The 13,920-nt window shown below is 45.3% G+C and overlaps 4 protein-coding genes across 4 annotated transcripts; 2 read left to right on the top strand and 2 right to left on the bottom strand.

Moving 5' to 3' along the window:
- Positions 1-159: 159 nt before the first annotated feature.
- On the bottom strand, positions 160-1,590 carry PENARI_c039G10264 (uncharacterized protein; the record flags this gene model as incomplete). The annotated part of the gene is made up of 3 exons (XM_022637048.1): positions 160-425; positions 482-1,504; positions 1,560-1,590. 3 exons carry the CDS (start codon positions 1,588-1,590, stop codon positions 160-162), a joined length of 1,320 nt encoding a protein of 439 aa, XP_022483116.1.
- A 3,646-nt stretch (positions 1,591-5,236) lies between these two features.
- On the top strand, positions 5,237-6,433 carry PENARI_c039G01644 (BTB/POZ domain-containing protein; the record flags this gene model as incomplete). Its single annotated transcript, XM_022637020.1, has 4 exons — positions 5,237-5,373; positions 5,442-5,517; positions 5,633-6,351; positions 6,427-6,433. The coding sequence occupies 4 exons, from the start codon at positions 5,237-5,239 to the stop codon at positions 6,431-6,433; spliced, it is 939 nt and encodes a 312-aa protein (XP_022483101.1).
- A 2,529-nt stretch (positions 6,434-8,962) lies between these two features.
- On the bottom strand, positions 8,963-10,033 carry PENARI_c039G03306 (uncharacterized protein; the record flags this gene model as incomplete). Its single annotated transcript, XM_022637027.1, has 5 exons — positions 8,963-9,092; positions 9,151-9,256; positions 9,313-9,507; positions 9,746-9,795; positions 9,867-10,033. 5 exons carry the CDS (start codon positions 10,031-10,033, stop codon positions 8,963-8,965), a joined length of 648 nt encoding a protein of 215 aa, XP_022483093.1.
- A 1,402-nt stretch (positions 10,034-11,435) lies between these two features.
- On the top strand, positions 11,436-13,252 carry PENARI_c039G08849 (uncharacterized protein; the record flags this gene model as incomplete). Its single annotated transcript, XM_022637044.1, has 8 exons — positions 11,436-11,709; positions 11,771-11,834; positions 11,892-12,147; positions 12,228-12,342; positions 12,400-12,491; positions 12,621-12,875; positions 12,927-13,037; positions 13,088-13,252. 8 exons carry the CDS (start codon positions 11,436-11,438, stop codon positions 13,250-13,252), a joined length of 1,332 nt encoding a protein of 443 aa, XP_022483114.1.
- Between the last annotated feature and the right edge of the window lie 668 nt (positions 13,253-13,920).

Below are 13,920 nucleotides of genomic sequence, written 5' to 3'. Positions count from 1 at the left end.
AGAATAATATCACGAAATGTAATTTGAGTACTCCAATTACGAGGCACGTGTAAATGTAACGTCTTATTTTTGACAGATTATGCTTCTACTTCCATCCTCCAGAATCTTACAGACCATGACACGTTCCTTAGAAGACCTATCCTCGTCGGTATCCTGAGATCACAAGAAAAGCTTGGAAACCACAGCAATACTACAATACAGAAGACCTAGGAGCATGAGTAAAGGAATTCCTGCGATTTTGGATGACTTACTGCATGTCCAACTCATATACTTATAACCAAGTGACTTTGTTAAAAGACCACCTAGCATTGGCCCAATGGCCATCCCCACGGAAGCAGCAGTGTCCATCATGGCGAACACACGCAGCAGGGATCCTTTTGACCCAGCATTGCTTTGTGCCCTTTCTTGCGTTGCTCTGCCAGCAGCTATAAGATATGCTCAGTTTCGTGATGTTCATGTCCTAAAATGGGGTTGAACTTACCGGCCAATTCGGCTGCTGCGATGTTAACAGCAAATGGCCGCAAGAGGCCAGTAGCGAGAATGGAAGAAACATAAATGGTTTTTCCTCCGATTTGGGCACTCACATAGGGAGAGAAATCGCTCCCGGCTATACCAAGAGAGAAGAAGGACATTGCCTGGAGAATAGAGGCGATGGTCAGAACAGGTTGGCCCCCGTACTTATCACGGGCCCAACCAGCGATGGGTCCAACAATAACACCGGGGGCAACAAGGCCTGCAAATAGGAAGCCAGCAGTGCTTGGGCCCCATCCAAACGTCTGCTGGACATGTTGAGGAAGTGTCGAATGAAAGCTGTTCAAAATCGTGGTACCTGTGACCATCAAGAATAGATTGATCAGGACACGGTGATTGCACACTATATCACGCCAGAAGCTATCACCTGATGAACTCTCCTCATGTTTTCGTGCGCACAAAGGAGTTGCAGAGTTTGCAATATCTTCGCTGCGACTTGGTACGGAAGTTTCAGATCGATTGTCGATCATCACAACGCGCGCAGCTAAGTCTATAATTAGGATCGAGAGCGGCACCGACCATGTCTTCCAGTACCCCACGGTCTCAAAAAGCAACCCAGAGAGTGCCGGACCGCAGATAGTTCCTGCACTGGCCAGAGAGAACGTAAATCCTATCGCCGTCCCTATGTTGTCTGAGCTAACGGTCTCAGTAACGGTTGCAAAACCGATAATCCACACAGTAGAGCCTGCAATTCCTTGCATTGCCCGACCTAGGTACAGGATCGGTGTTGAAGTGGCAGCAGCAATCATATAAGTGCCGATAATACAGAAAGCAAGGGACAACAACAGCGGGGTCTTGCGGTCTGAGGTACATTCTGCAAAATACCCTATAATGGGGCTACATATGGCAGCAAGAGCTCCATGAAGGGCAAGAACTTTGGAAATGACATCTTGGGTTCGAGAGGGCTCAACATGTAGGCGGATGCGGAGCATATAGTCGAGTATGGGGGCCAGAAAGCCATAAAGGAATGTTTCTATTCCTCTTAGCACTTGGTAGATTATCAGGTATCCATACGAACCAGAAAATACCGCGATTGAGATGGTCAAAAGGACAAACCATTTTGAGCCACGCCATTTTAATCCAATGGTCCTAGGCATCACGCACATGCGGCTCATAGTCATAAGGCTGTCTAAAAAGTAAACAAGTCAACATGCAGTACAATCTGTAGCTGAACTTGCACAGCAGTTTATATAGTTTCATTTCAACTCAACTTCAGGGCGATAGAGTTCAGAAATTGTTTTGCATACGGAGTACTCCGTACGCAACCTTGTATTTCCTGAGTGATCTCCAGACTTCGATCCACTTACGGGAAAAAGTAAAGACGATTGCATATCCTTCCCTGGGCACACATGATTACCAATGCAGGTCAAGCAAGGAGTGATCAAGTGGGGGGGCCGAAGGGGACAAAAAGGGGCTATTGAGGTAAGTCAAAGCGGGGGCCCATATTGCTTATTCGCCCTGGAATATATGCCAGCCTGTCTCAAACCCAAGAACAGTTTGGGCTAGTAATTCTATCAGGCGAGGGTGAGACCAAGCGGAAGTTATTTTTATTGAGAAGGTTGATTTTTCAAAAAGAAAGATGCGCTAAGTTACCGCTCCATATCTCGACACTGCTTGGCGGTGGTATCAGCTGAAGGTGGAGAAAGATCTATGATATCTGGTCACAACTTTCTGCTTTGGAAGCGTCTGGTTCGTAGCATGGTGATTTTGAGAGGGAAGGGAAAGTCCAATGATACACCATTTCATTTACCCATCCGCGCTAGTAATGGGGAATTTCCGCAAAGGGTGGCAGCTGGAAGTCACATTTATCTTAGGATTGGCGGAGTATGCAGAAACAGGGAGTCGCTTCCAGGGTGTCTTGGAATTGCCTTGACCAGTCGGGAGCACAAACTGAGATTTTCTTTCTCAGCCCCGCCGCAGCCTCGTCCATCGCTGATCATCAATTGGGCTGGTTGCGCGATGTTGAGGGCCCCACGTAATAAAATATTGGACGCTATTATATCTCTCCCTCTGGAAGAATACCCTTGCACCCATCGCACCTCATCAGCGCTTCAGTGCAATCGGTCATCAACGGTCGACAAGGATTCGTTACTGAATAATACAATACAGTTGATGATGATGATGACTTCATTCACCCTGACCCTTAGCGACCGACATATACAATTCCGCATTTATGTATATTCTTGAAGGCGGGTGCCACGTACAGCCCAAGTGCATCCTAAGCGAAATTAACGCCTTGCCGAGGCCTGTCGTAGCTCAGCCATATCCCTCGAGCCGTTTTTCGTTGAATTGTTGCCTTTATTGGGCTCAGCTTTGAAACCTCTGTGATGTTTCCGCAAAGTCCATGACAGCCTCCACTATCTTTAGCCCCCGAAAAACTGTGAGTCTCACCTATTCCCTGTTCATAGGTCGGCTGAACAAGGCTGATATTTTACTCAACGCCTCACCAACTTTCACTCGCAGCTTTGGTCGTAATTCGCCGGCTCCGAACAGTAAGCTGTGGGATGTGGCGCTTATGATAATGCCCTCCACAAGCGCCAGCATCTTTTCCAGCTGTTCCATCTTGGATCAGGGTATTGCGCTTGAGTGTCATTGGAGTAAGAGACTATACGTGTCAAAAAGGGTTTTATTGTGAGTATCGGCAGCTGAGTGGAGAACGTGTTGATTGTCGTGGTATGCGCAGAAGCTGGGCATCTTCGAGGCAGCTTCTCTCTATATACAAAAAGAAAGCCCCAAGAGCATCCATCAGGCCATATGACAAAGTATGGGCGTAGAGCTCAGTCAGCTTCCCAGATTGACTGAGGGACTTGTGAAGCTGGCCTGAGAATTTGATACTTGCATATTCTGGGGCCCGACTCCTGTTCTTCGATTTTTATCCGAACGACGAACTCCAGGTTTGTGATTGATCCATCCAATGTCTCCATCTTCAAGTTGCCGAATAAGACCATATCTGTACCATTTGCGTCGTTCACGTAGCTTTTCAAGATTGAATGCTGTCTAGCTTTCACCGTCTCTCCCGCGCCGTCTCTGCAGTGACTTATCTCTAGACGCGGGTTTTAGCGGACAAAATCGAGAAATGAAGGCAAAAGGCTCAGGAGTTGTCTTACCACTAGCGCCTCTGAACGTAGAGGTCGACGTTATTAACACAGCGTCCTGGGTAAAGATCTCATCGACAAGGATCTGTCCAACATCTGGCGGATTGGTGTCTACCAGAGCGAAGAAACGGTATATAAGTTGTTTCACCTCTTGTGAAGGCTGGGAAAGAGGCCACGTCGCTAAATTGCTTGAAGACTCCATGGCCCTTACTTTAAATATCAACAATCTGAAAAGAATCAATCTGAACAGGGAAAGAGAGAATTTTGAATCACCTCTAACGGTGGTTGTACTGAAAGCCCGCAATTTATGCCTTTGGAAGAGTGGACCGTAATTAAGAAGGTGAGTATTTTTACATGTCCGTTACGGGAGCCTGGTACGGTATTTCCTAGATTCTCTTTTTTTTTCCAGACTATTGGCCCCACCCAAACGTGACCTGACCTTTAGGTGATAACGTTACAACCTACTCCGTACAGCATGGAGTATCCCGATTATAAACTATTGGAAAATCTAATATACGCTTGTTCCACTGGCATTAGTGAAATTTATGTATTTCATTATAATTGTTGTTTCACAGCCATGTATCGTATCTGTTTGCTTTGATGCCACCTGCTTATATCGATTGGTAGCTACGCGGCCGATCTGACAATTGAGACTGTACAGCAGATCAGGTTACACAGTAGGTCGGGTTACACAGCAGATCCGGATTACATCATGGGCACAATACATCTCGGAACACGGTATCCTGCTTCCTCACTCCCAATATACAGCGGTCAGGTCCATTAACAATGTTAGCGAGGTAACTTACTTCGGTCCCCTCGTTGATGACTAAGTTTCTGCCAGTTCTTTTTAGAACCGGATTTAATGAAACCGTTAAAATACACTGTGATGCTCGTAGGGTGGGTTGAATAATTTCTGTTTCAGACCTGGGGGTCCCAAACTATGGCCTACGCCTGATGTGGAGGAGGTCGTTTCAGGGCCACAGCGTGCGCAGCGCGCGTCACCAGTTCTAATGCCCTGAAACGAACGAAATGAGAGGAAGGGATTCTCCGCCCGCGGGAATACCCCTGTTCCAAAAACTTTATTTTTTTTGCTGTTGTTAGCCAAATTATGGCTTCTAATTCGCTAGTCTGATCCACTGCTCGGTTCTGATTCGCTACTTTCTCATTTCTTCGTATTCCACGCCCTCTTCTGATTGCTTTTCAAGAATTCATCATCTTGGGTTAGTGTTGGCGTTTTTTATACTGGCCTACTGGCTCTTTCCTCCATAACCCTAACAGCTGGCTCTCTAACCCTAGTGTCCGTGCTTCATACTTCCTGCTTATTTGTTGTACGCTCACGTTCATTGCTTGCATGCTTTTGCTACGCACTTCTTTCATGTCTTCTTTTGATTGGGTTCCGCCAGTATGCCCTTCGTGTTGGATCTGACGTACCGCATTAATGGCGAGCTGAAAAGGAAGCGGGGTTAGGCAGCAATGCGTCAAAATCTCATTCTCTGAATATGGAGCAAAATCAACGGTCCCCAGAACAACCTACTTATTTTGGCCCGCCGATCCGGGTTTATGATCTGCCAGCTCTGATTACATTTTCGCTTCTTCCATTACGCCTAACCATGAAAAAGAAAAAGAACAAGTCCTCTTGTTACTCCACGTTTGAGTATAGCGACGTTTACCCCGAGGAATCCAACCCTCCACCACCAGAGGCACACGATAGGGAGGATCAAGAGACCATTCTCGGGCTCATTGCGAGGTGAGAAATATCCAGCTCATCTACCCCAGCATTAGTACAATTAATGCCAGTTCACTAACATGGCGTAGCTTGCATCTCAATTCGGATTACAGCGATTTGACCATTATTTGCAAGGATAAGATTCTCTCGGCCCATAAGCTTGTTGTTTGTCCCAGATCAAAGTACTTCCAAAAAGCTTGCTATAGCGGGTTTAAGGTGTTACAAGTTCTGTCTGTTAACTACTATTGGACCTACACTGATAAGCGACGATGTCTTGCAGGAAACCGAACATCCGATTCGCCTAACCGAGAAAGACCCAATCCTCATTGAGAAAATGCTGGAATTCCTATATACAGGAAATTACACCGCTCCATCCCCTACGAAAACCTCAGAAACCACACAGGCTGATGGTGGAGACGTACCCGTGATGGATAGGTGGCCCGCAGAAGAGCCGTCGTGGGAGCACCAACCAGAAAATGATGTCACTGATGAAGTTGAGGCGCATTTAGATGAGCACTTCACTGAAACAGTTACGAGAACCCTGGAGAACACACCAGAGACCCTTGTACCTGGGCTACAGATGAATGAGAACCCAGCTTCAATTGACGAATTTCACCCAGAATACGCAAGCAAGGAAGGGGATAAAGGGGGCCTTGCAGAGCCAATCGTGGATTCATTAGCCGACTGTCATCCATGTTACTTCCACGTGCGCATGTATGGCGAAGCGGACTACTTCATGATCGACGACCTAAAAAGCAAAGCAGCAGTGCATTTCTGCGCGTCATTCATGAGTTCTCCCGAAAGAGAGTCCTTTGCAGACACCGTCGAGGAACTGTATTCGACACGAGCCAATTACCAGGAGCTGAGGCAACTGGCGATCGAAATGCTAGTTGCTAATCTGCCGAATCTCCGAAACGGACCCACGCCGGTAATTACTTCAGAACTGATGAAGTCGATTCCCAATTTCACATACGATTTATTTCAAGCCACTCTAGATAAGTATGTGCGCGAGCCGTCCGATATGGAAGGAAATCCGTCTTATATGGAATCTGATTACTGGAGCCGCTCAAAGAGGTACTAGTTCGCATTTTTGGGTTGGGATGTGTTTTCATATTTTTCGCACCACAAATCCACAAGATAGTTGCCGTGTCAATAAATATCTCTGCGCCCTTTTACCTGAACTTCCAGAACTTCCACATCGTCGTTTCAGGGCTTACAGCGTGCGTCAGCGCGCGTCCCCCAGTCAACGTGGATGTACGTGTGCGAGACTGGAAAAAAGAAGTGGCTTAACTATATACGGTTCGTTCCGCCACGCACCCTCGTGATTCGTTCCTTGCATTTCCTTTTTGAGTCTGGTGTATCTAGGCTTTAGGGTTCGCCATCTATATCTGCATGGTATCTGCATGCTGTCCCACTTTGATTGCTTCGCTTCTATTTCTTGCTGCATCTTTTAATCGTACGCTTAGGGCTATACTGCCACCAGCGCGTTTATCTACGGCCCACTTTGAGATATCTTGTATCTCTTTAGTGCTGCATCGCTATGTTAACGTATCGCTCTTGTGTTACTTGCGGTCGCAATGTTCGTCTATCTAAAACGCGTCCTTGTCAACGCTGCCATCTTCCGCTTCCAGTCACTTCGCCTGCTCTTTGCTGCGCAGCTTGTTAAGCAAGGCAAACTTATGATACATCGTGCTTAGACTGTAGGAACTACTTTGCTGCGCGGCGTCGAATTATCCGTTGCCCGGACTGCAGGTCGAAGATCGACTGCTCCACGACTGCCTGTTAACTCTAGCCGCTTCTAAGCCTCCTTTGATCCCTTTACGAATTAGTTCTAACAGCCTAATAATCTCCCTGCCACATCATTGTAGACCTCCGCGTTGGCGAATAAGACTTATATCTCCATCATCCCCACGGTCACATATACAGCCTATAGACTGTGACCCTAGCTTTGTCGCTGTCAACCAAGCTATCGCATTTCTATGCCAAAAACATGAATCTCGCGTACAGGCCTCGGAGACGTTCACTTCTCCAATCCGCAGTTCTTATATTCGTTCCTTGTTTATTCGTTTCGATGATGAGGTAGAAATTGCGAGCCGAGATCTGATATGTTCCTTTGACTCTCATGGGCAATCAGGCAAATCGAGACTGGGATAAGATTATCAGTGTGGTCTTCCAATTTTTCATGAAACAAAAACCTATCTGATCAACAACACACCTACATTCCTCACTGATCTGGGAAATACCCATCGCCTCTTATTTCGCAGATTCTAAGTGATCCAGAACAATGACATCTACACTAGTATTTTTGGCCGTCATTATATCTTTCTTCAAGATAAGGTGTCTTGGTTTGAGGTCCCAGAAAATTATAGGGCAGACAGGTGGGATGAGTCGGGTTCTAAAGACAACACGTAGAAAGCCTTGATTGAAACCGATCTTATTAGATCAATAGGCAGTCGAAATGTGGCCGCATATGTGTAGAAGTCGTAGACGATTTGACTACGAGAAGAGTTACACGTTCCCATCCCCCTAACTCCAGCCAATCTAGTTCCAGTTGGGGCTATCACGTGGCCAGACTCGGCCGTGCTATTCCGCGCTAATGTAGCCGCCAGTTATATGTGCAACACATCTGATCTTCGCTGGACCTTACTTTTCTCACTTTGTAGTGATTGGACAAGTGCAGCCGCTAGCCTCTGCCTCTACGAGACTTGAAAAAGTACCCACTTGACCGGGAGAATATTACTAGCAAAAGAAGGTGATGAAATCCAAAAAAACCCGAAAGAGTGTATATTGAGCATCTCGGCGGTTCAAGCTATCGTCCAACTTCCTTCAACCTGCCTAACCAGTCAGGAGAGAGTAGAGATACGGAATCCCCAGATCGAGGTGCAAAGGCTGAAATGGTCGAAATAGTCACCAACATAATCAATGGGCTGAATTGGACTAAATTTAAAAACACCCTCTGTAGCGGAAAGCAAAGCTGACGCATATAGTATTTTGAAATCTCGAGCCTCTTGGCCAGGGAAGCGGTTTGTGGCTGGGGCTTCGGCAGCTCGATCGTGAATGTTATAGCGCCATTTGCATCACGCTCAAACGGTTTCACATATCGATGACCACAGTAACTAAACATGAATGTTACTATGGCTTGCTGATTTGAGAGGAATGTGATCCTACCTCCAATGGGCAAGTCCCATCGCAACATCCTGACATCCCTGTATAAAGGCCCGCGAGACGGCCTTCGACCTCACGTGGGATTTCTTGCGAAGATGCGATTCTGCATCACGTAGCCCCATTGCTTCATTCATGGCAAATGCATAGCTTTGTTGCATTGCCGTATTGCAGTCAATTCCGCGATTAAGCATCAGCACGGGAATTAAATTTTCAATCTGACCATCAATCTGCAATCCTTAGCGCCGTTCATATTCTGGAGCTATAGGGAACCAAACCATTTCTTTCCGCATTGAAAACATGTCATTGGTGCTGGAATCGTTGTTAACATTTTTTGGGAATTAATTAAGAGGTCATCGAGGATATTAAACTCACATATGAACAAAGTATGAGGTATGTCTCCACAGATCCTTCATGGATTGATCTCGGATATCCTCTCTGGTAACATCTAGTCCATAGATAAAGCTTCAATCATTAGTCGTTCTGTGTTGAAAAGTGGAAGAGTAAGATAGCCATACGGAATTGTAGCTACTACACAATATGCAGCAGCCGTGGCCTCACGGCGGTCCCAGTATTGTCTACATGTGCGGTTAGCAGGCGGACGGTGACAACGGCACGAGGAAATGAAGATCTCACTCTAGGGAGGGAATGCAGCAGTCATCAAAAATACTATCCACATTGTTCAGGCTTCCAACATATCGTAGCATTTCATCGCATAGAATTTCACGAGTCTCTAGACCTTCTTTAACATCATGCTCAATCAAGTGGTTGCAGAGCACGGTCAAAATATCCACGTACCTTTCGAACAGATCTGGTGGATATGCAAACCAACTTCATCCCAGCACTGTAGGCTTTTCTGTAGTTCCATGTCAAAGCTGGAAAGGTCTGGCGCCTCTCCTTCGTCAATGAGAGTGAACTTGAAATATTGTAGGCTGGCTTCTCTGTAGGCTCCAACGACGTACGTATCGTACTTTAAAGCACCACAGTCAAAGACTAGTTACCTCACAGCGCTGTTAGATAGGTTCTAGTATCCCTATTATATCCTAATATGCTATCAAGGAAACCCACTGTCATCGTACATAAAATACTTTGAAGTGTAACGTTGCGATCATGTCAGCCATGCAAAGTTCGAAAAATTATTCCTGAGAGGAACAAACCCAAGCAAAATATTTAGCTGCTGTGCAAAGTACATCAAAAGATGCACTTTTTCCCCACACGGCAGCAAATACACCAAAGTCGGCTGCCTTGAGCTTTCGCGCTGTACCCTTGTCGTCCACCCACCTTCGAGCAGTATCAGCCATATGAATAGGTTGGTGCAATTTAAATCTTTAGGACGAAAAGACACAACATACCTTTCAATCCAAGGATTAAGAATGTCATCTCTTGCCCTTTCGTATTCTTTGTGCAGCCTAGGATTCCACCCGGGAATTAGCTGATAGATATTTGGTATGGTGATTGTCTGACCTTCCAGAGACTCTCGGAAGGCCGTGTGGGAAGTAGCTGTGGTCGTAAAGTTCATGATATGTTGATATATAAATGTAAAGGGATGTAACTGATTCGAGGTTACATAAAATTTTAATTTTGAACGAGAGACCTAATTTATATTATAGAAGCCTCTTAGGAAGACGACTATCTAGGTCCCACTGCGTGGGATCAAGATATTACATCTCCTAGCTAAGTCTATCCCTAAGAATTAGCCCTTGTATTTGCGGTGAGGAAAGATTTCCCTTCCAAGGATGTTTCGTATGCAGTCGTGAGCTGTACAGCGTCAAGCCCGCATAACTCATTAGATGTATCTCACTGTAAGAGGCTTTGACTTTAGGAAGGAGATGCGTGACGAAGTGGTCGCCAGAGAGAGGAGACACAGCACATAGCTGTTGATATATTTCCGTCGATATATTGTTTTTTATTTTCTTAAGTATCTAAAGGTTGATATGTACCTTAATCATGGTTCTTGCTTAGATCAAGTTGACGTCTTAATATCTCTATGAATCAACATCGGGTTTAACAGACATGAACACATGCAGATTGTTGTATGTTAATCCGAAAAGGTTTCCTTAGACCATATGGAGAGTCCTATGAACTTGGGCAGAGCTACGGGCACTTGACCGGGACCATGCCAAATACGAAGATAGATCAGCAGTGGATCGATCGCCTGACAGGTGCGACGACCCGAGTACGTGCATATTTTGGTTCATCTTGGCCGATCTGGGTAATTCGCAATTAGACCTCGCCACGGCTCATTCATGGGTTGGCGGGGCCCTTCCAAACCGCCCACCAAGGGCCCAAATACAGTATTACATACAGATTTTACTTTTTTTTTGTGTATTCAAATTGCACGTAAACAGTGTATTTACCAGTAATTTATATACTGATGGGCGGGTTTAGGCTTGGGCACAGCTGGGCCGCCCAAAAAAGCAATATGGCGAGGTCTATTCGCAATGCAGGCAAGGATCAGGCCGAATAGACCTGTTGTGAGTCATTTAAATGCCTGAAACCATATCATATGTACGTGGGTAAAGATCTGTATCGGGTAGCGGTGCATGAGGTTTCCTGTTAGCGTTGGAGTTAACCTGCGCTGCATGTTGAATGTCTACGTGGTCCTGCTCACGGAGTTTTGAATCTATCCACCAGCTGTCTCGATCCTCTCGAAAATTTTCAATCCCTAGACAGGAAACCTAGACCGCCTATTCACTTTTTGCGTAGATCGTGCTCTTCTATTGCCCGGATTAACCGTATTGAGCCGACATTGCATCAATTGTGAAGTTTGTAGATGTATCGACAAATTACGGAAAGGGGGGAAAGGTATTGGTCTGTATATATATACACTATGGTATACTCCATGGCCTATACTTTGCGCTATTAAAAATTTTATTGCTAGAATTTTGTTGGCTGCTATGAACAAAGTGAACATGCAAACAATGGATGCATACTATGTTCCAGGTTGGGTTACGGACTTGTCCACCACTATGATGGTGAAGCTTGAGAATTCGCCCTTGATGCTGCCCATAATTTTCACAATTTCTTTAGGGTTAGTCTTATTCTTCACGACCATCTATCGCTTGTTCTTCCATCCACTGAGGAAGTTCCCTGGACCTCGTTTGGCCGCTATCACGCAATGGTACCAATTCTACCACGATGTTATCCTTGGTGGGAAATATCTCTCCATGATTCCAGGATTTGAAGCAACATATGGTGAGCAGCAAGTGACCTGTCCCTCCGTGATAGTGTTTGTTAACCACTTTCTCAACCATAGATTCCAAAATTATCCGCATTGGTCCTAACACTTTGCACATAAATAATCCAGATTATTACATGGAGTATGGTTATTCATCCTGTTAAAGCATGTTGTATGGTTTGACTCATTGGAATGACAGAGCTTTCACCGAGTCCTCTTATCACAAAACACCTTCTTGGGAAAGTCTTCCGTGGCCAAACGCATTGTCAAACATAACCGACCCCAAAAAGCACGCCATTGAACGTAGGATATTTGCTCCGCTGCTAAATTGGTCTTCTATTGAGATACTCTTGCCTAGCCTGGCTACTAAGCTCGAAGAGCTGGGTGAAGTGCTGGATAAATGTGCACAAGCCGGCGACACAATTGAACTACTGAAGTATATCACTCTCTTAGCAGTGCGTCGCCTTCTTGTTGCTAAATTCTTTAAATATTTTTGATGGTATTGGTACTTAGTCCACAGCTAACAAGTTGACAGGCTGGTATGACTTCGGAAGCAATTTTCGGGTTCTCAGAAAATTTGAGTACCGACAAAAATGTGCTTGAGGAAACAGCCGATCTTTACCGATCTTTCCTTATTCATTCAATTTTGTGTATGGCAGTATTTCTCTCAACAGATGTACAGTTTCAAGCTAACGACTGTTGTATAGTTCAATATTTCCCGTACCTCAATAAACTTCTCGACATACTTCCTGACGTCGTCGTGAATATGCTTATTCCGCCTTACATTAAGTTTCGAAAGGTAAGCATGCAGTGTATATCCGTTTAATTCAATAGTGGCTTATGCGGCGGTGATTAGCAATGCAGGCAGAAAATTGAATATATTCGAAAGCGAAGAAACGAAGGAAAATTCATCTCGCATCGAGGCCAGCCAACTTTATGCGATGCCATTCTTGACTGCCCACCAGAAAGGCACTGGCAGCCCGTCAATGATGATTACATCATAAATACCGCCATTATGTTCTCCGTTGCCGGCTCTACTAGTCTGGCCTATGTCGTAGAAGGCGCAGCCTTCCATCTACTCACCCATCCACCGGTCCTCGCAAAATTGAAACTCGAGCTCAAAGAGTCAGAGTTCCATCTAAAGAACTGGAATTTTAAAAAAGTACAGGAGTTAGAATATCTGGTACGTTTGTCAACTGACCCACGAGTTTTTCTAAAGAACTAACAAAGAAAGACCGCCGTTATTCGCGAAACATTGCGCATCACAGCTCCTACTCCTGGATTCTTTTCAAGGGTCGTTCCAAATACAGGCGCTACGGTGGCAGGTCAATTCATTCCGGGAGGGGTAAGCAGTGCAGCAAATGAATCCCTATTATGTATTCTAATTGGAATTAGACATGGTTTTCCGTCACCCAGCAGAGTGTCAATATGGATCCTGGCCTCTTCCCCGATCCGCATTTATTCAGGCCAGAAAGATGGCTGGGAGAATCGGGGCGGGCACTAAGCAAGTGGTCTATTGCGTTTGGCAAAGGGCGACATACCTGTGTTGCGCAAAAGTAAGCTCACCTAATGCTCTACTAATCAACGGTACAATTAATGCTCATCATCCCGTCATCAGGTTGGCATATCCTCAAATTTATGGTTGTATTGCATACATTTTTTCTGAGTTTGAGCTTGAATTAGCTGATCCACAGAGTGCTACCATGCAGTCGGACTGTTACCTTACCAGCGTAACCCGAGAAATCATCAAACTCACGGTCAGAGGCAGGAGTCTCAGTTGATGGAAGTTTTATCATCGAGGAATGCTGCAACTTTGTTTGCTGGTAGCATTGATTAGTAAATGTTCTCTGAGGATTAACAATATCATGAGAAACACATATGGGTTGGGCGATAGTTTCAGTTGCGCTTTAACCCAACTCTTAAGACAACAGCTCAACTCATCTGCTTTCCATATTCTTTACTTGGGTTAACGGGATATTTCATCGCATTATAGAGTTGGAGTCGAAAACACATTGCCCTTGAAAACACTCAATAATTGTATCCTGAAATGTTATTGAACGGCGAACTTAAAATATAGTGTCTAGAAGTGTGCATGAGAAATCCTATGGGTAACATGGTAGCCTCATGTCTGTTCCCACCGAGGTGGACACTTTCACAAAGCATGTCTAATGCACACCTGCGATCGATGATACAAGCGGTCAGATAGCGTATATCAGTTGTAGCAGATG

Source organism: Penicillium arizonense, assembly GCF_001773325.1.
Source record: "Penicillium arizonense strain CBS 141311 chromosome Unknown PENARI_contig039, whole genome shotgun sequence".
NCBI classification, from domain to species: domain Eukaryota; kingdom Fungi; phylum Ascomycota; class Eurotiomycetes; order Eurotiales; family Aspergillaceae; genus Penicillium; species Penicillium arizonense.
The sequence above is the reverse complement of the archived record's forward strand: the minus strand, read 5'-3'. Positions and strand labels throughout refer to the sequence as shown.